This window comes from Taudactylus pleione, unplaced genomic scaffold (genome assembly GCF_031769625.1).
Source record: "Taudactylus pleione unplaced genomic scaffold, aTauple2 ptg000611l, whole genome shotgun sequence".
Classification (NCBI taxonomy): Eukaryota; Metazoa; Chordata; class Amphibia; order Anura; family Myobatrachidae; genus Taudactylus; species Taudactylus pleione.
In genome coordinates, this window is record NW_028285013.1 from 1,305,315 (window position 1) to 1,321,218 (window position 15,904).

At 46.9% G+C, this 15,904-nt stretch overlaps 1 protein-coding gene across 1 annotated transcript in view; it reads right to left on the minus strand.

Moving 5' to 3' along the window:
- Positions 1–757: 757 nt before the first annotated feature.
- LOC148480513 (histamine H2 receptor-like) overlaps positions 758–15,904 on the minus strand; it is a 208,815-nt gene continuing 193,668 nt past the window's right edge. Inside the window, exon 4 of the mRNA XM_088454245.1 lies at positions 758–3,913. Coding sequence (XP_088310371.1) covers positions 3,208–3,913 — 706 coding nt within the window. The 3' untranslated portion in view covers positions 758–3,207. The remainder of the gene's footprint in view (positions 3,914–15,904) is intronic.

The window sequence follows — 15,904 nt, forward strand, 5'->3', positions numbered from 1 at the left end:
TTTTTAAATCTGAGTTCCGAACTGACTACAGAATTCAACTGGGACAATGGTTAGCATTACTGCCTCACAGCACTGAGGTCGTGGATTCTATTACCACCACGGCCCTAACTGTATGGAGTTTGTATATTCTCCCTGTGCTGGCGAGGGTTTCCTCCGGGTACTCCGGTTTCCTCCCACACTCCAAAAATATACAGGTAGGTTAATCGGCTCCCAGCAAAATGAACCGAAGTGTGTATGTGTGTGAGCATGTGGCAGGGAACATCGATTGGAAGCTCCACTGGGGCAGCAACTGATATGAATGGCTAAATATTATCCTTAAAGTGCTGCTGAATATGTGTGGGCTATATAAATAACTGGTAATAAATAATTAATCCCAAAGTGATTCTGAACTGGGACTCGATTCGACTCGGAACCCCTAAGTTCCAATGTGTTCGTAGTTCAGGAAAACCAAACCGCGCATCTCTAATTAAAATACAACCTTGTGAACTTGGAGATGCATAGTGACATCGAGGTGACTTACGGTGTGTTTATCCAGTCTATATTGCAAACGACTTACTACAACTGCTTCATTACTGACCCACAGCTGACTGCACTTATTTGTGCAGAGTCTATTCTCTCACCGAAATTAGTAGTCAATACAACATGGTAGTTGTAGAAGTCTTTATTCTGTCTTATTACTGTCACACAGCAGCCAGTCTTACCCGGCGCATCAGTATTAAAAAAACAACAATGAAACCTACAATAAAAGGAGAAGTGATTTATTGACCTGTCATTATTCACATGGAAGACAATTCTGTTGAGAATGATGTGCGCGCGCCAAGCTGTTTAATTCCCTGCCACCGCCGGCCCTTCTGGATGGAAATGTGTTGTCAGTGTTTTGTTTCCACTTGTTTTGTTTGTCTGAAACCAAGTGAGCGCCCGCCGCTGGTCACAGTGATTGGTAGTTAAATCATGTTCTTTGTTTGATGGAAACGAGAAATTGCAGTCAGTAGGACAAATTGTTTTTCAAAGCCTACCGTGAACAAGCGATCTGTTAAAGAATTATAGGAACAATTACTTCCATGTGTGTGTTATTTTTTTCCTTTATTTCGGATGAGCGCAGAAAAGTAACTGCGGAAATAACGTCTGGTTATACATTTGTCTTCAGGTGAAGATGTTTCTGTAGGAGACAACAGAGCTAACCACAGCATCCGATTATTAATTGGGCTTTATCATAGACAATGAAAGCTAGTGGCCCCATACATGCAAAGCTAAATGAGAAGTAGAGAGTTTTATACAGACAGCAGGCAGCCAGGAGTGTTACTCATTGTTCCCCCAACCACCTCTCTCCTTACCTCCTCCACTTGTCCCTGTAAGTGTCTAACGTTTAGTGCTACAGATTGAGATGGGAATAATATTGCTACTGTAGTGTAAACTGGATGTGTAACCGCTGTTTCTAGCAGCCAATGAAAGAAAGTAATTAGGGCTGATTGTGAATAGTACGGTGCTGCTGCGGCGACCGCTTTAGCCTCTATTGCTGCAGTCCCGTGTGCGACTTTATGCTAATGCTGGTAGCAGCCCTTGCCCTGGAGTACAGGCGTGCGTCTGAGTGTGCAACGACTGAGACACCCAGTTTCAGCTACTTTAGATGCGATCATCGGTCGCACCATCGAAGCTTACACCGGCTCCATGCCATGTGGAGATCCTCTGTCAGAGTATCTCTGATGTGAGCGATTAAGCATCTGAGGGCCTGATTCTGAGATGTGCGCAAACCCGATGTTTTGGGGTCTGCGCATGCGCAAGACCCATTCTATGCATGTGCAGAATGGGTCCTACAATCTTGCTCGCAGATCCTCCAAGCCACAGCAGGATTGATATGCTGCGGTGGTTGGGGGGGGGGGGGCGGAGCTAGGGCGGGGCTTGCCAGTATTCCTGGAAATCGGGGACGTGTCGCTCCCGTTTTCCGGGAGGGGCAATGCCAGGGTCTGCAACCTGTGGATGCAGATTTCCTGGCCTCGCAGGCTGCCAGGAATCGGCCAGTCTCAGCTTACGCAGCCTGGAGCAACCACTGCGTACGTTGGTCAGTACGGTTATTTATGGTGGTCTGAGGCAGCGTCTGTGGGCGCCGCACTCAGATCGCAGATGCAGCAAGGAGGTGTCTATTTCCTCCAGGTCCCGCCTGCTGCCTTTGCATTTAGTTGGACGGAATTACGCAGCTGCTTCCCTGTGACTGCGCAGTACCGTCCATCTTTGAATCAGGCCCTGAGTTCGCAATCCGTTACACACCCGGGACACTCCCATAAGAAAGTGCCTCTCCATGCATCTGAATAGCCACCTCCCAATCCAGGAAACGCCCGATACATTACCAATACATATCACGCACCGTGCGTTTCAGTCACTACTGCGCTTCTGTGTGCACGCATGCACCGTGCAAGTTTATAAGGGATTTCCAAGCAAGCACAGTAGTAACAGCATAGTTCAACTCCGTGAAAGTCGCCGTTGTGACTCAGAATTAGGCCCTTTGTGTACAAATTCGTATATTTCTCTATAACACCATTAGGTACTGTAGATGAAAATCGGGCTGTTTGCCTTTAAAAGTGCTCTCACTACAATGCCCTAACTGACATGCTGTTGAGATACAATGAATCATAAAAAGGGTATATTACAACTGTACCAAAAAACAAAAATGCATGTAACATAACATGCACCATAGATGTGTAAACAGGAAGGGCACAACGTGTGCATGTTGTACATTATCTTTACATTAGAGAGAGAGAGAACAACATTCTTGTAGGATTCCAATAAAATGTCTTTGAACCGGATCCGAGTGGCCTTTTTGTGTGCCGACAACGAGATCTAACATCCCAAGTGCTTGTCGTTTAAATGGAAGAATATGAAGATTGCGGATGTAACTTCAAAGTCGAAACAAGAAGTCTGTGTTCTGCTCTTTGATCAACTTAAATATATATCGGTGCATTCCATAAAAAATAAAGTTTTTCCTGCATTTGTAAATATTCTAATCTCCCACATATGGCTTTGGCAATGCAGGGTTCTGATTTGCTGACCAAATGTACCCATTTAGAACATTAATGAATTATGGATGTTGAAAATCAATACATTCCCCCCTACACACACACCTCAGATCATAGGATGTATCCATTAATACCCTTGGTTCAGTCACCGACCTACAAGTGGGTCAACCCAACATTCAAATGTCCGTTGGCTTGTCTAGTAGTGTAATGCAGTCGGGCATTTTATAGCTTGTTTGCCCTTTATCCCACCATTAGACATTGGCAATTTAATGCTGTACTCTGCGTCTTGAGCTGTCTTAGAGAAGGTTACTATGGACACCATGTCATCTCCGATGTCCACCTGTGACCTCCAGCGTCTACAAATAAATATCTTTTTGAGGGCTCTCTGGAAGTCCCGGTTTAGGAAAGCATACAGCATGGGGTTAATGGTAGAATTACAGTACCCCAACCATGTAATGAACTTGAAGGTGTTGACCAGAACGGCGCTGGTGGAACTTGTGCCCTTGGCTGCTATCCAAACATTCAGGACAAAGTACGGTAACCAGCACATGACAAACACCGAGATGATTATGCTCATGGTCCTGGTGGCCTTATGCTCTAGTTGCAAGTTGTTCTGGCGCTTGCTGTTGGGGTGGTAATGGAGATCCAGCGTCTGAGACACAATGCGGGTGGCTTTTAATCGGGAAGCTCTGTAGATGAAGAAATACATACTGCACATGATCATGAATGGAATATAGAAGGCCAGGGAGGAAGCCACTATTGCAAAGGTCCAGTTGGTCACGAAAATGCATTCTTTCCCATTATCAAAGTCAATCCCAGGTATTTCATTCCAGCCTTGCATGACCGGTAGGAAGGAGATTAGAGAGGAGTAGACCCATATTGTCACCGTCATAATTATACATCTGCCAACAGAACAGAAATAAGACTTTAGATTATGATAAATGTGCAGCACTGGTAAATATTTAACTATATATAGAAAAATAAATAAATCATAAAACCGGTATGTGAACTGCAGGAATTTATTTTAAGTTAAAGTTTAGTACATAACGAAATTGGAAGTTTTGTAGAGGATCATTGAAGCACTGGAAGATGCGTCAGTACAGTCAGCTGTAAAAATCTAGTACGAAAAACAGATCAGTAAAAATTGATATTCCCCTGATGTATCTGTAATATTCTATACATGTAGGTGGCAAAGTCAGTTTATATTCAGTATAAAGGTGGTTTCCGGATAGAAGATCAACAATTAATTGGTCAACAGTCAATAGGTTGACACCAGATGGTTGACATGCAATAGACTGACAGGTAAAAAAGGTCGACAGTGAACAGGGTCAAGGGATTATCAGGTTTAAATGGTCAACACAAAAAAATGGACGACAGGTTTTAAAAAAAGTCAATAATTTTAAGGTTAGGGGTTAGGTTTAGGCACTTGGGGGATGGTTACGGTTAGGCTGCTGGAGAGGATGGTTAGGGTTAGGCTAAGGTTAGGGTTAGACACATGTGGTAAGGTTAGGATTATGGTTAAATAATAAAAAATTTAACATGTGTCGGATCTCCCATCCACACACATGATCTACCGAGACACAGTCCGAGACCTGTGAGAAGCCCCACTGAGGGCTTTTCAGAAGTTTGCAAGGGGGACGAAGACACCAAAACCCATCGGAATACCGCAGTAAAAGTTTTCACACAAAGGCAAGTGAAGTCTACCACTACCTACTGGTTATTCTTTATAAGCAGAGCATTTAGACACCACCTTGTTTCTTGTAAACAAGCTGCATGTCTGCGTAATGCCCACGGTTATATAGGAGTGTGTGACGTGGAGAGTGTGAGTAGTGCCCTTTTAAGGGGTGCAGGGCAGAGAGTGCAAAACCTTTGGGAGATAGTGAATGGAGAGTACAGAATTTATAGTTCTAGTTTAAGTTCAGAGTAGAGTCAGAGGTTGTAAAGAGGACAAGTGGGTGAGTTACTCATAGCAACCAATCAGCTTCTAGCTGTCAGTTTATAGAATGTATTTGCTAACTGATAGCTAGCAGCTAATTGGTTGATGTGGTTTGATACAAAGGGTTTCAGTATGTTTTGTCGACAATCACAATGTCAACAGTCATTATATAGACACCATAATGTTGACACACAAAGTCGACATGTTCAAAATGTTGACTGGTACAAAATGTCAACTTCCAGTTTTAACCCTAACCATAACATTTCTAATATTGACATTTTAGCTGTGCCGACATTTTAACCATGTCCAAATTTTTTTACATTTTTAACCAGTAGGCATTATGACATGCGTTGTGACGTCGAGCCTTGGACTGCCAACATTTTGAGTATCGACAACATGACTGCATGTCATACAGAACAGGTGTCGACCATGAGAACAGAGTTTAGTACACGGGTAGTCCCTTGCTACCACAATACAGTGTACATCCGTCCGTAATCCAAAATAATGATGTTTTCATGAAAGAATTAATACACTTAAAAGTTATAATTTTAGCTAACAGAACAGTGGGGGTTCCAGGGTTCTACAACAGTTCAAAGTCAAACTATACAGTTTATTAACCACCGGTGCTGATTGGACAAAGCCTCCCCTTGTGGTTGTCGCAGAGTCATGGAGAGGCTGAGTTTTCACAGACTGTAACAGAGGAGGTTTGACAGAAGAGGAGGCCTGTGTGTGGGCTCCAATTGGGCTCTTCCTCTCCAATGGAGCAGTAGACTCTGGCAATGTGCTGGTCCCCAGTAATATGGCGCCCCCGCCGCGTTCCCATGACATCTCTACTGCACATGCTCAAATCACTAGAAAAAGGCGGCAGTGGCCATTTTGCCGGTGATTTCTGTAGGTCTCTGCAGCCAATGTAGGGCCGACAGAGAGGTAAGTATATTTTAAATGGGTGCAGGATGTGCGGTGTTTGGGCCGCTCTGGACCCAGAGGCCCATGTGTACCGCACACTTGCACCCATTATAAATACTCCCCTGGACTGTAGTGTTCCCCTAATTCTGCTGCCCAAGCAGACTGGGATGTTAGAAGAAACCCTTAGCACTGCAATCTCGGTACTAATAATAACAATAACAGATACCGCAGATTCAGCTGAAATATAGGTGAAAAAGATCTTAACATCAGAATATATTAATGCCCTCAATACAATACAATACAACATCATTTTACAATCCACTAGTTTTAAATGTCTACTTATACCCATTTTTTTTTTTTTGCATGCACGCAAGTTCCATTGCAGATGACCTCTGCTCTTCGACATCGATGGTGGCGGTTGCAGTTTGTCACCTGAGCAATGTATATGGGTCAGAGAATGAGTGTGCGACAAATATTACCAACCCATTAATGTCCACAGCACTCCAAGTAGAAGACTAGGCGCCTGATGAACGGACGATCAAACGTCTTTACAGCCTCTGCACCTCGAATGCTTTGACATGAATTTATAACATACTCTGTCCAATTAAGTATTGGCTTTGAGAGCTATTAAAGGCATACATGACATTTCCCTGACAGATGGTGTACAAATGAAGCATAGCATACTATATGACAGGGTGTTATTATTGTACATTATGTGCATAGTGCACCGGACATGTAGTACAATATTTTCTCTTACAGAATGAAGATTTTAAAATGCAAATGTTTTTACAGTGTGGTCTTCTGTGTCCTCAGTAGGATGAATTAGTCTTTATACTATATGCTCAAACAGAACTATAAGAAATAGGAGTTAGGATTAGAAAAACATTAGTATGATAAACATTTGCAATTCATACAATAATACGTTATTGGTTCACTAGTGGGAATGGGTATGATATACCAGCGGCTCAATACCCGCTAGTTCAAATCCTGACACCGGAAGCACGTACTGTGAAGATCCCGACAGAGGAGGTAAGTACCCTAACCCTCCCCCTCTCCCTACCCTAACCCTCTTTTAGTGGTGCCTAACCCTATCCTCCCTGGGGGGTGCCTTACCCTAACCTCCCCTTGGTGGTGCCTAAACCTAACCCCCCTGTCCACACCCTAAACCTGTCTCCCGGGGGGGCTACCTTACCCTAACCTAGCCCCGGTGGTGCCTAACCCCCCCACCTTGCATCTTAACCCTAACCCTCCCTGGGGGGGTGCCTAACCCTAAATCCCCCCAGTGGGTGTCTAATCCTAAACCCTCTCAACCCCGGGTAACTACCATCCTTACTGGCATCCGGACGTTCGGGATTCCGACCCGGTTTCCGGATCCCATTCAAGATAGCGGCGTTGGGTTTCTGGTGTTAGTATATCGGCAACCGGAATCCCGATCCCCCGGTATTTTAACTACATCCCCACTAGTGAACTGTATATATGTGTTACACTTTTGTACATATACAGTACCCCTGTGGTTCCCAAACTGGGAGCCATGGCACTCTGGGGTGCCTTAGGGTACTTGTAAGAGAGCCTTGGGTTGGTGGTCCAGAACCATATTAAAATATTTACGGTCCATGTAACAGGCAAACCAGCGATAGTGGCTGACACTCATAGAATTGTGTGGACAAAGAAGCACAACCCCGTCCACCACCACATAACTGAACCTACAGATGACAGGTCAGCACAATCTACTTTATGCTTTCTCTGAATTTCTCAATGAGAAAGGGGTGCCGTGAAAACAACGCTGATCATCTAGAGCACCAGGATTCAGGAAAATTTGGGAACCACTGCAGTACCCTATTTCTGAGCACAGTAATGTCACTTATATTTGGAGAGTAGTGATGTCACTCCTGTGAAATAGATCCTTATATTTGTGTCATATGTGTCTCTAATATAGTCTCATACTAAAGCATCTGTGAACATGAAGATCCCCTTGGGGAAGCATTATTTACTATAAGGACACTATACAGCCTTACATACATACCCATCATTACCCTATATAGCCTTATAGGGTAATGATGGGTAAGGCATCATGACAATATATAGCTTTACAATGCCCCCATACACCCCCCATCATGACACTATATAGCCTTATAATGCCCCCATACACCCCCATCATGACACTATATAGGCTTACAATGCCCCCATACACCCTCCATCATGACACTATATAGCATTACAATGCCCCCATACATCCCCCATCATGACACTATATAGCCTTACAATGCCCCCACACCCCCATCATGACACTATATAGCCTTACAATGCCCCCATACACCCCCCATCATGACACTATATAGCCTTATAATGCCCCCATACACCCCCCCATCATGACACTATATAGCCTTACAATGCCTCCATACATCCCCCACCATGACATTATATAGCCTTACAATGCCCCCATACACCCGCCATCATGACACTATATAGCCTTACAATGCCTCCATACAACCCCCCACGATGACACTATAAAGCCTTACAATGCCTCCATACATCCTCCATCATTACCCTATATAGCCTTACAATACCTCCATACACCCGCCATCATGACACTATATAGCCTTACAATGCCTCCATACACCAACCACCATGACACTATATAGCCTTACAATGCCTCCATACACCCCCCATCATGACCCTATATAGCCTTACAATGCCTCCATACACCCCCACCATGACTCTATATAACCTTACAATGTCTCCATACACCCCCATCATGACACTATATAGCCTTACAATGCCCCCATAATGACACTATATAGCCTTACAATGCCTCCATACACCCCCCATCATGACACTATATAGCCTTACAATGCCTCCATACAACCCCCCATGATGACACTATAAAGCCTTACAATGCCTCCATACATCCCCCATCATTACCCTATATAGCCTTACAATACCCCATACACCCGCTATCATGACACTATATAGCCTTACAATGCCTCCATACACCAACCACCATGACACTATATAGCCTTACAATGCCTCCATACACCCCCCATCATGACACTATATAGCCTTACAATGCCTCCATACACCCCCCATCATGACACTATAGAGCCTTACAATGCCTCCATACACCCCCCATCATGACACTATATAGCCTTACAATGCCTCCATACACCCCCCATCATGACACTATATAGCCTTACAATGCCTCCATACAACCCCCTATGATGACACTATAAAGCCTTACAATGCCTCCATACATCCCCCATCATTACCCTATATAGCCTTACAATACCCCCATACACCCGCCATCATGACACTATATAGCCTTACAATGCCTCCATACACCAACCACCATGACACTATATAGCCTTACAATGCCTCCATACATCCCCCATCGTGACACTATATAGCCTTACAATGCCTCCATACATCCCCCATCGTGACACTATATAGCCTTACAATGCCTCCATACACCCCCACCATGACACTATAAAGCCTTACAATGCCTCCATACAACCCCCCATCATGACACTTTAAAGCCTTACAATGCCTCCATACACCCCCATCATGACACTATATAGCCTTACAATGCCTCCCTACACCACTCATCATGACACTACATAGCCTTACAATGCCTCCATACACCCCCCATCATGATACTATGTAGTCTTACATGCATACCCATCATGACACTATAGAGCCTTACAATGCCACCATACACACCCACCATGACCCTATATAGCCTTACAATGCCCCCATACACCCCCCATCATGACACTATATAGCCTTATAATGCCCCCATACACCCCCCATCATGACACTGTATAGCCTTACAATGCCCCCATACACCAACCACCATGACACTATATAGCCTTATAATGCCCCCATACACCCCCCATCATGACACTATATAGCCTTACAATACCTAAATACACCCCCAACCATGACACTATATAGCCTTACAATGCCTCCATACACCATCATGACACTCTATAGCTTTACAATGCCCCCATACACCCCCCCATCATGGCACTATATAGCCTTACAATGCCCCAATACACCCCCCATCATGACACTATATAGCCTTACAATGCCCTCATACAGTGGCGTAAGTTCATCCCAGACGCCCGGAGGCAAGTTATAATTTGGTGCTCCCTCCCCCCGTCACAGACGCTGACACTCTAATGTAGCATTTCGTAAGCAGATGCACCGGCAGTTGCACAGAATATAGGCATGCCACAGATCATTTTAATCAGTAGAAGCTGCTTGTGCGTCCTAGTCACATCACTGTGCAAATAAGACTCATTTGTAGGGAAAAATTAGCACAAATAGATGCTTGGCACTACTGAGTCACTCTGCCCTCATGCGTTTTTGGAGGATAGATGTATGTGGACACATCTGTATGCATTAGTCCAGGGAAAAAACAAGGATTTTTGTCAATCAGGACAAGACAGTAATTTGGCACTCCCCCTGGTAATTTCCCCATAGTAATGCCCCCTGCAGCAATGCCCCTATAGTAATGCCCCCTTCAGCAGTGCACCTGTAGTAATACTCCTTAAGGGCCCATATAGTAATGCCCCCATATTAATGCCCCTGTAATAGTGCGCCCATAGTAATGCCCCTGTAGTAGGGCCCATATAGTAATGCCCCTGTAGTAGTGCCCATATGGTAATGCCCCCATAGTAATGCCCCTGTAGTAGTGCCCATATAGTAATGCCCCTATAGTAGTGCCCATATGGTAATACCCCTGTAGTAGGGCCCCCATAGTAATGCCCCTGTAGTAGTGCCCATATAGTAATGCCCCTGTAGTAGTGCCCATATGGTAATGCCCCTGTAGTAGTGCCCATATAGTAATGCCCCTGTAGTAGTGCCCATATGGTAAAGCCCCCATAGTGCCGCTTACAAAAAAATCAAAAACAATACATACCTTAAACCCAGCTCCTACGTCCGCCGCCGTCCGGTCCGCCCGGCTGCTCCTCGGAACTATGGGAGAGATGCCATGACGTCTCTCCCATAGTGCACGTGGGGAGAGCCGGAAGCTGGAGTTCAGGAGAGAACTCCAGCCTCCGGCTACTGCAGGGAAGGAGCCAGGCGCCCGCTGGTAATAAAATATTACCAGCGGGTGTCCGGCTTGGAGACCCCCTGCAGTGCTGGAGGATACTGGCGACGGGTGCAGCTGTGCACATGCACCTCCAGCCCCCCCCTAGTTGCGGCACTGATTAGTCACAGATAAGATAGTGACCTGTATGGTGCAATTAGCATGAGGCTCAGAGTCCTCCTGATGTAGGTGAAAGCCGCCTGATGTGGGGTGGGGAGCCCTCCTGATACCCCTGATGGAGGGGAAAAAAACCTAATGTGGGGGCTTTGAGGACTGAGTTTAAGTCAAAATACTGTAAGACTGCCACTGTGGTGGGACTACAAATCACAAAATGCCCAATCTACTGCCGACTGCATCACATGCCGGGAAGTTACTCCACCAAAGACCTAGCCACTGGTGCTCCAGGCCTCCGCCTCCCATGCCCTCTTACCCGCAGCTCCATTCGATGCATCCTTGTTGACATCCAGCTCCTGGAAGAAGATAATATGCTGCAGCGCTTATCTAATTCTCGGGCCAGCCACTCAGGACTCTACTGCACAGGTCTGAGCGACTAGGCCTTCCGCCAGGGAGGAGTGGAACGGAGAGTTGTATGTGTGGGGGGCGCTGGGACTGCTGCACGAGTCCATGGCTAGGGCTGTCCCCAGGGAGCAGTGGGATGGGATGTTGTTGGTGAGGGGATGTGCTGGGACTGCTGCATAGGTCCAAGCGGCTAGGGCTGCTGCCAGGGAGGAGTGAAACAGAGAGTTGTGGGTGAGGGGGGGTGCCAGATGTGTCACAATGACATAAGAAGCTGCAACACCAACAGGCTATAGATAGATGGAGGCGGCAACTGATGGTTTGACACGGATTGAGGTGAATATATTGTGGGCCATGGAGGAGGTGTCCTGGAGCCCGGCGGCAGGCACCTCCATTGTCTCCCATAGTTCTGCGCCTGGGTGTAGATGATATACAAGACTGGACTCAGGCCCTGATTCAGAGGCGCTCACAGCTTTAGCGGGCGGCCTGGCGATGGTCACGATTATCGCGACCATCGGGCTTGCGACGAGACTCTTGTGGTAGGGTCTTGTCCACCGCAAGCCCCAGTGAACTTCTTGCTCTAACAGAGCAGGAAGTTCACTACTGACATCACGTGTGATGTCAGTAGGGCCACCCACAAACGGCAGGCATTCCTTCAGGAACGCCTCCGTTTGTGCAGCCACCCCCCCGACCCGCATACAAAACGGGGCGAGCTGTTGATCAACATCGACAGCCGCCCAGTCTTGTAGCGAGCCCCGGAGCGAGTGAGTTCTCTCTCGCTCCGGGGCTCGCGCACGCGTGTTCACACTGCCCGGCCACCGACCCGCTTTCGAGCGCTATGCGCTCACGAGCGGGACCGAATCAGGCCCTCAGTTTCCCCTTGCATAGTATGGGGAAGTCTATTTCAGGATAATGGGATATTATTTTAAGAAGCTTATTATTTTTTTTTATCTATTTAACATTTGTTTTTTCTTTATCCTACAAAGCCGACTCGTGAATGTGCATACAGTGCTCCTCTGATCAGTATTCACTGCTGCTGCTGCAGTGAATTTTGACCATTCAATATTTTCCATAGCAAATCTTTATTATTGTCACATACTGATAAACATTCCCAGGGCTGTAAGAAGGTTTGTGCTGGCAGTGCCATCACGCAGGGACCTGGGGAGGCACCATTGCTGCTCCTGTAGCTAGCTTGGCTCTGCTTAAGTGTTGTCCGGAACATCCAAAGTACACTCCGGGACGCACCTTACAGTCTGTAGTGCCGCCCGAGCATCCAGACAGCTCTCCACTTTCTAGTGTCGCTGCGCCCTCACATGACTTTCGGGGGCTGGGTTGCAGGAAGTCCTGCTCTGCCACTGATTATACCCAATGGTGAGCTACTGTATAAGCCTGTTTAGGCAGATTAGCCAGGCTAGGTATTTTTCTCTGCTATCGATGGGAGTGTGGGAGCCAATGTTTTTTTTAAAATCTTGACGGGACGGAGCTTAGGGGGTCATTCAGACCCGCTCGCGAGCGGCAGGACGCTCGCAAGCGGGTCGATGTTCCCCACTGCGCAAGCGCACGACGGAGGGAGCTCCGTCGTGCGCATGCGCGAGACCCGGCAAGCGACGGGCTCTCCATCGCTCCGGGTCTCGCACCAAAGGGGGCGTGCTGTCGATGCTGATTGACAGCACACCCCCTTTGGTGGGCGTGCCAAGGGGCGTGCTTGCCAGACGGAGGCATTCCCATGGGAACGCCTACCGTCTCAAGCCGGCCCCACTGACATCACTAGTGATGTCAGTGGGAGTGTTTTTGGCTCTGATAGAGCCAAAATCACTCCAGGGCTTGCGGCAGTGAGACCCTACCGCAGGGTCTCCATCGCAAGTCCGATGGTCGCGATGGTCAAGACCATCGTGACCATCATCATGGACGCTCGCCCCACAGCTATGCGAGCGTCCATGAGGACGATCCAAAAAAAGGTAGGAGGAACCAAGATTCAGAGCGAGTGCTCTGGTCAGAGCGCTCAGCTCTGAATCAGGCCCTTAGTCCTTCCTCCTGGTGGCCACTAAGTCCCATCTTCCTTCTTTACTGGCCCACGGCCCGCTGTGCCTCCAGTAGCGGTGGTCATCAAAATGTGAAAACCACCATAGGGGTGCAAACATTTGATGGGTCACCATAGATGGTTTTTGTGCCATCGATGGTAATCACCGATGGACCCATTGATGGTAACCATAGATGGACACTTAAGTTTGTTATCATCCATTTTACACTGTACTCATTTTACTTTTTGACTATTATATGATTTGCTGTATGTGTCTATTATTACATATTTATCTCATCCCGTAGATCTGTCCTAATGTTTTAACTGAATACCTCATCAACTGATGTCTCCATGGTAACAAGCAAAAGCACTCCACTTCTACCCTCTAAATCCATTCAGGAATACAATTTCAGTTTATAATAATGATGATGATGTCACTTCTGGTCACTGGAACATCAATGAAAAAGAGACACCAATGTCTTGAAATGCGTTGGTAGAAGGATATAGCCTTGAACCATCCATCCAGCCTATAGACTCGGACGGCCCTGTAAGAGATTTCTGGAGTCTCTTATTTACAACATCAGCAACCTCCTGTTCATTGTCTGGTAAAGGTGTTTAATTAGGCTCCAATGTGCAAAATTGCAGTTATTAGCTTTTTGCTCTTTGCCTTATTTGGTCATTTAGCTGATTGCTCCATTCAGATATAAATACCACTTATGTATATGCATGCTGAGTAATTAGCCACTATCTGTGGTATCAGTTTATGATTAGCCTTCTAAAGATAATCTGTTTTACTGCAAAAATGATATGATAAATGTTGCATGCATATTCTTCTAACATATGCACGCAAAAAGATTATTGTGTTTAAAATATGTTTTAACATGGAACATTGGGCCTGATTCAGAATTTCAGACCCTCTCGCTAGGATGCGTTCGCATGCAGCCAGCATATGTTTGCATTATGCGCATCCATACGCATCGCAGTGCGTGTGCGTGAACCAGTCCATGCGATCGCGAAGTGCTCGCTCACTGCGCATAGACACCTCGCTTGAATAAGTGTCAGGAGAAGCCGTTTGAGGGTGGTGACAGGGATTGGTTGATGAAAACGGGGGTGTGGTGATGCGAACGCAGGCGTGCCTGAGCATCTCAACGCCATTTCTGAGGTGTGCATAATTAAGACGCAGCGTCATAGTACACGTCACTCGGCTGATTTTTACATTGAAGCGCTCGCAGTGCTTGCGTTAGGGTATGGTCAACCAGAAGTGCTGCGTTCGCTTCCGATGGTAATTGATGTTACTGATGGCTGTATACACACCCTGGAGATGACGTGCATAAGTGGGCGTCTTAAGACAGGCTGGTCGGCGTCTGCATACACGGCGCGATCGCTCGCCAAGACATAGTGGGCGTGCTACTGCCTTGCCGAGCGATCGCAGATTTGAATACTTTCAACATATCTAGTGAGTGGGTCTGAATCGAGCGCTTTGTCCATATCTAGCCTCGCATCAAAAGAAAATAAGAGAGCTATAAGGGAGCGCCCATTTTTTTGACACCACATCTATTCTCATCCACAAGACCGTGAATGCGTGTAGGGTTCAGAAATGACGCTGCATTAAGAAACGGATGACGCTGTACACATGGTGAAGAAAATAGAGTCAAACAAAGCACCATTCTCCAAAATGAAGCAGTATAAGACACAGGGGCCTATTCATCATCAGGTGGCCATATGGCTCCTGATGATTAAGTATCCACCTCGCCGCAGTGGAAACCTATTACCAAAGCAATTCATCATTGCTCTGGTGCGGGGACAGCTGCTCCGAAGAGCAGCTACCCCCGCAATTAGTAACACTGCTACAGCAGGCTTGCCTACCCTCCCGATTTGGTCGGGAGCCTCCCGAATATCGGGTGCCGCTCCTGACCCCCCGGAAAGGCAGGCAAGCCTCCCGGGTGCCGCCTACCCCCCCAGACTACTAGTAAAAAACCCCGCTGTGGGGTGGCCCGATTACGCGATTAGCGCTGAATCGCGTCATCGTGGCTCCGCCCCCCTGCTTCACAATGCCTTTTTTCCGGCATTGTGAAGAGGGGGTGGGGCCATGATGACGCGATCATGCGGTCACGCCCGCGCCCCCGCCCCCGCCCCCAAAACGGCATCATAGCCCGGCCACGCCCCCCACAGAATGCAGGCATTCAGCTCCCTCCCGGAAGGAGGGAGCTGAATGTCGGCAAGTATGTGCTACAGTAGTAGCAACATTACTTACCTGTCCCCATTGCCAGCTCGGAGCACACGCATGTGCAAAGCCGCAAGGGAGGCAGTGAGGAAGCCATGGAGGAATCCACTTGGAGATTGTTCTCGCAGGCAAACTCCGAAAATGTAAAGTTTTCACAGTTTGCTGAATATCAGGTGGTCCCATTTCCGCATGGTTAACG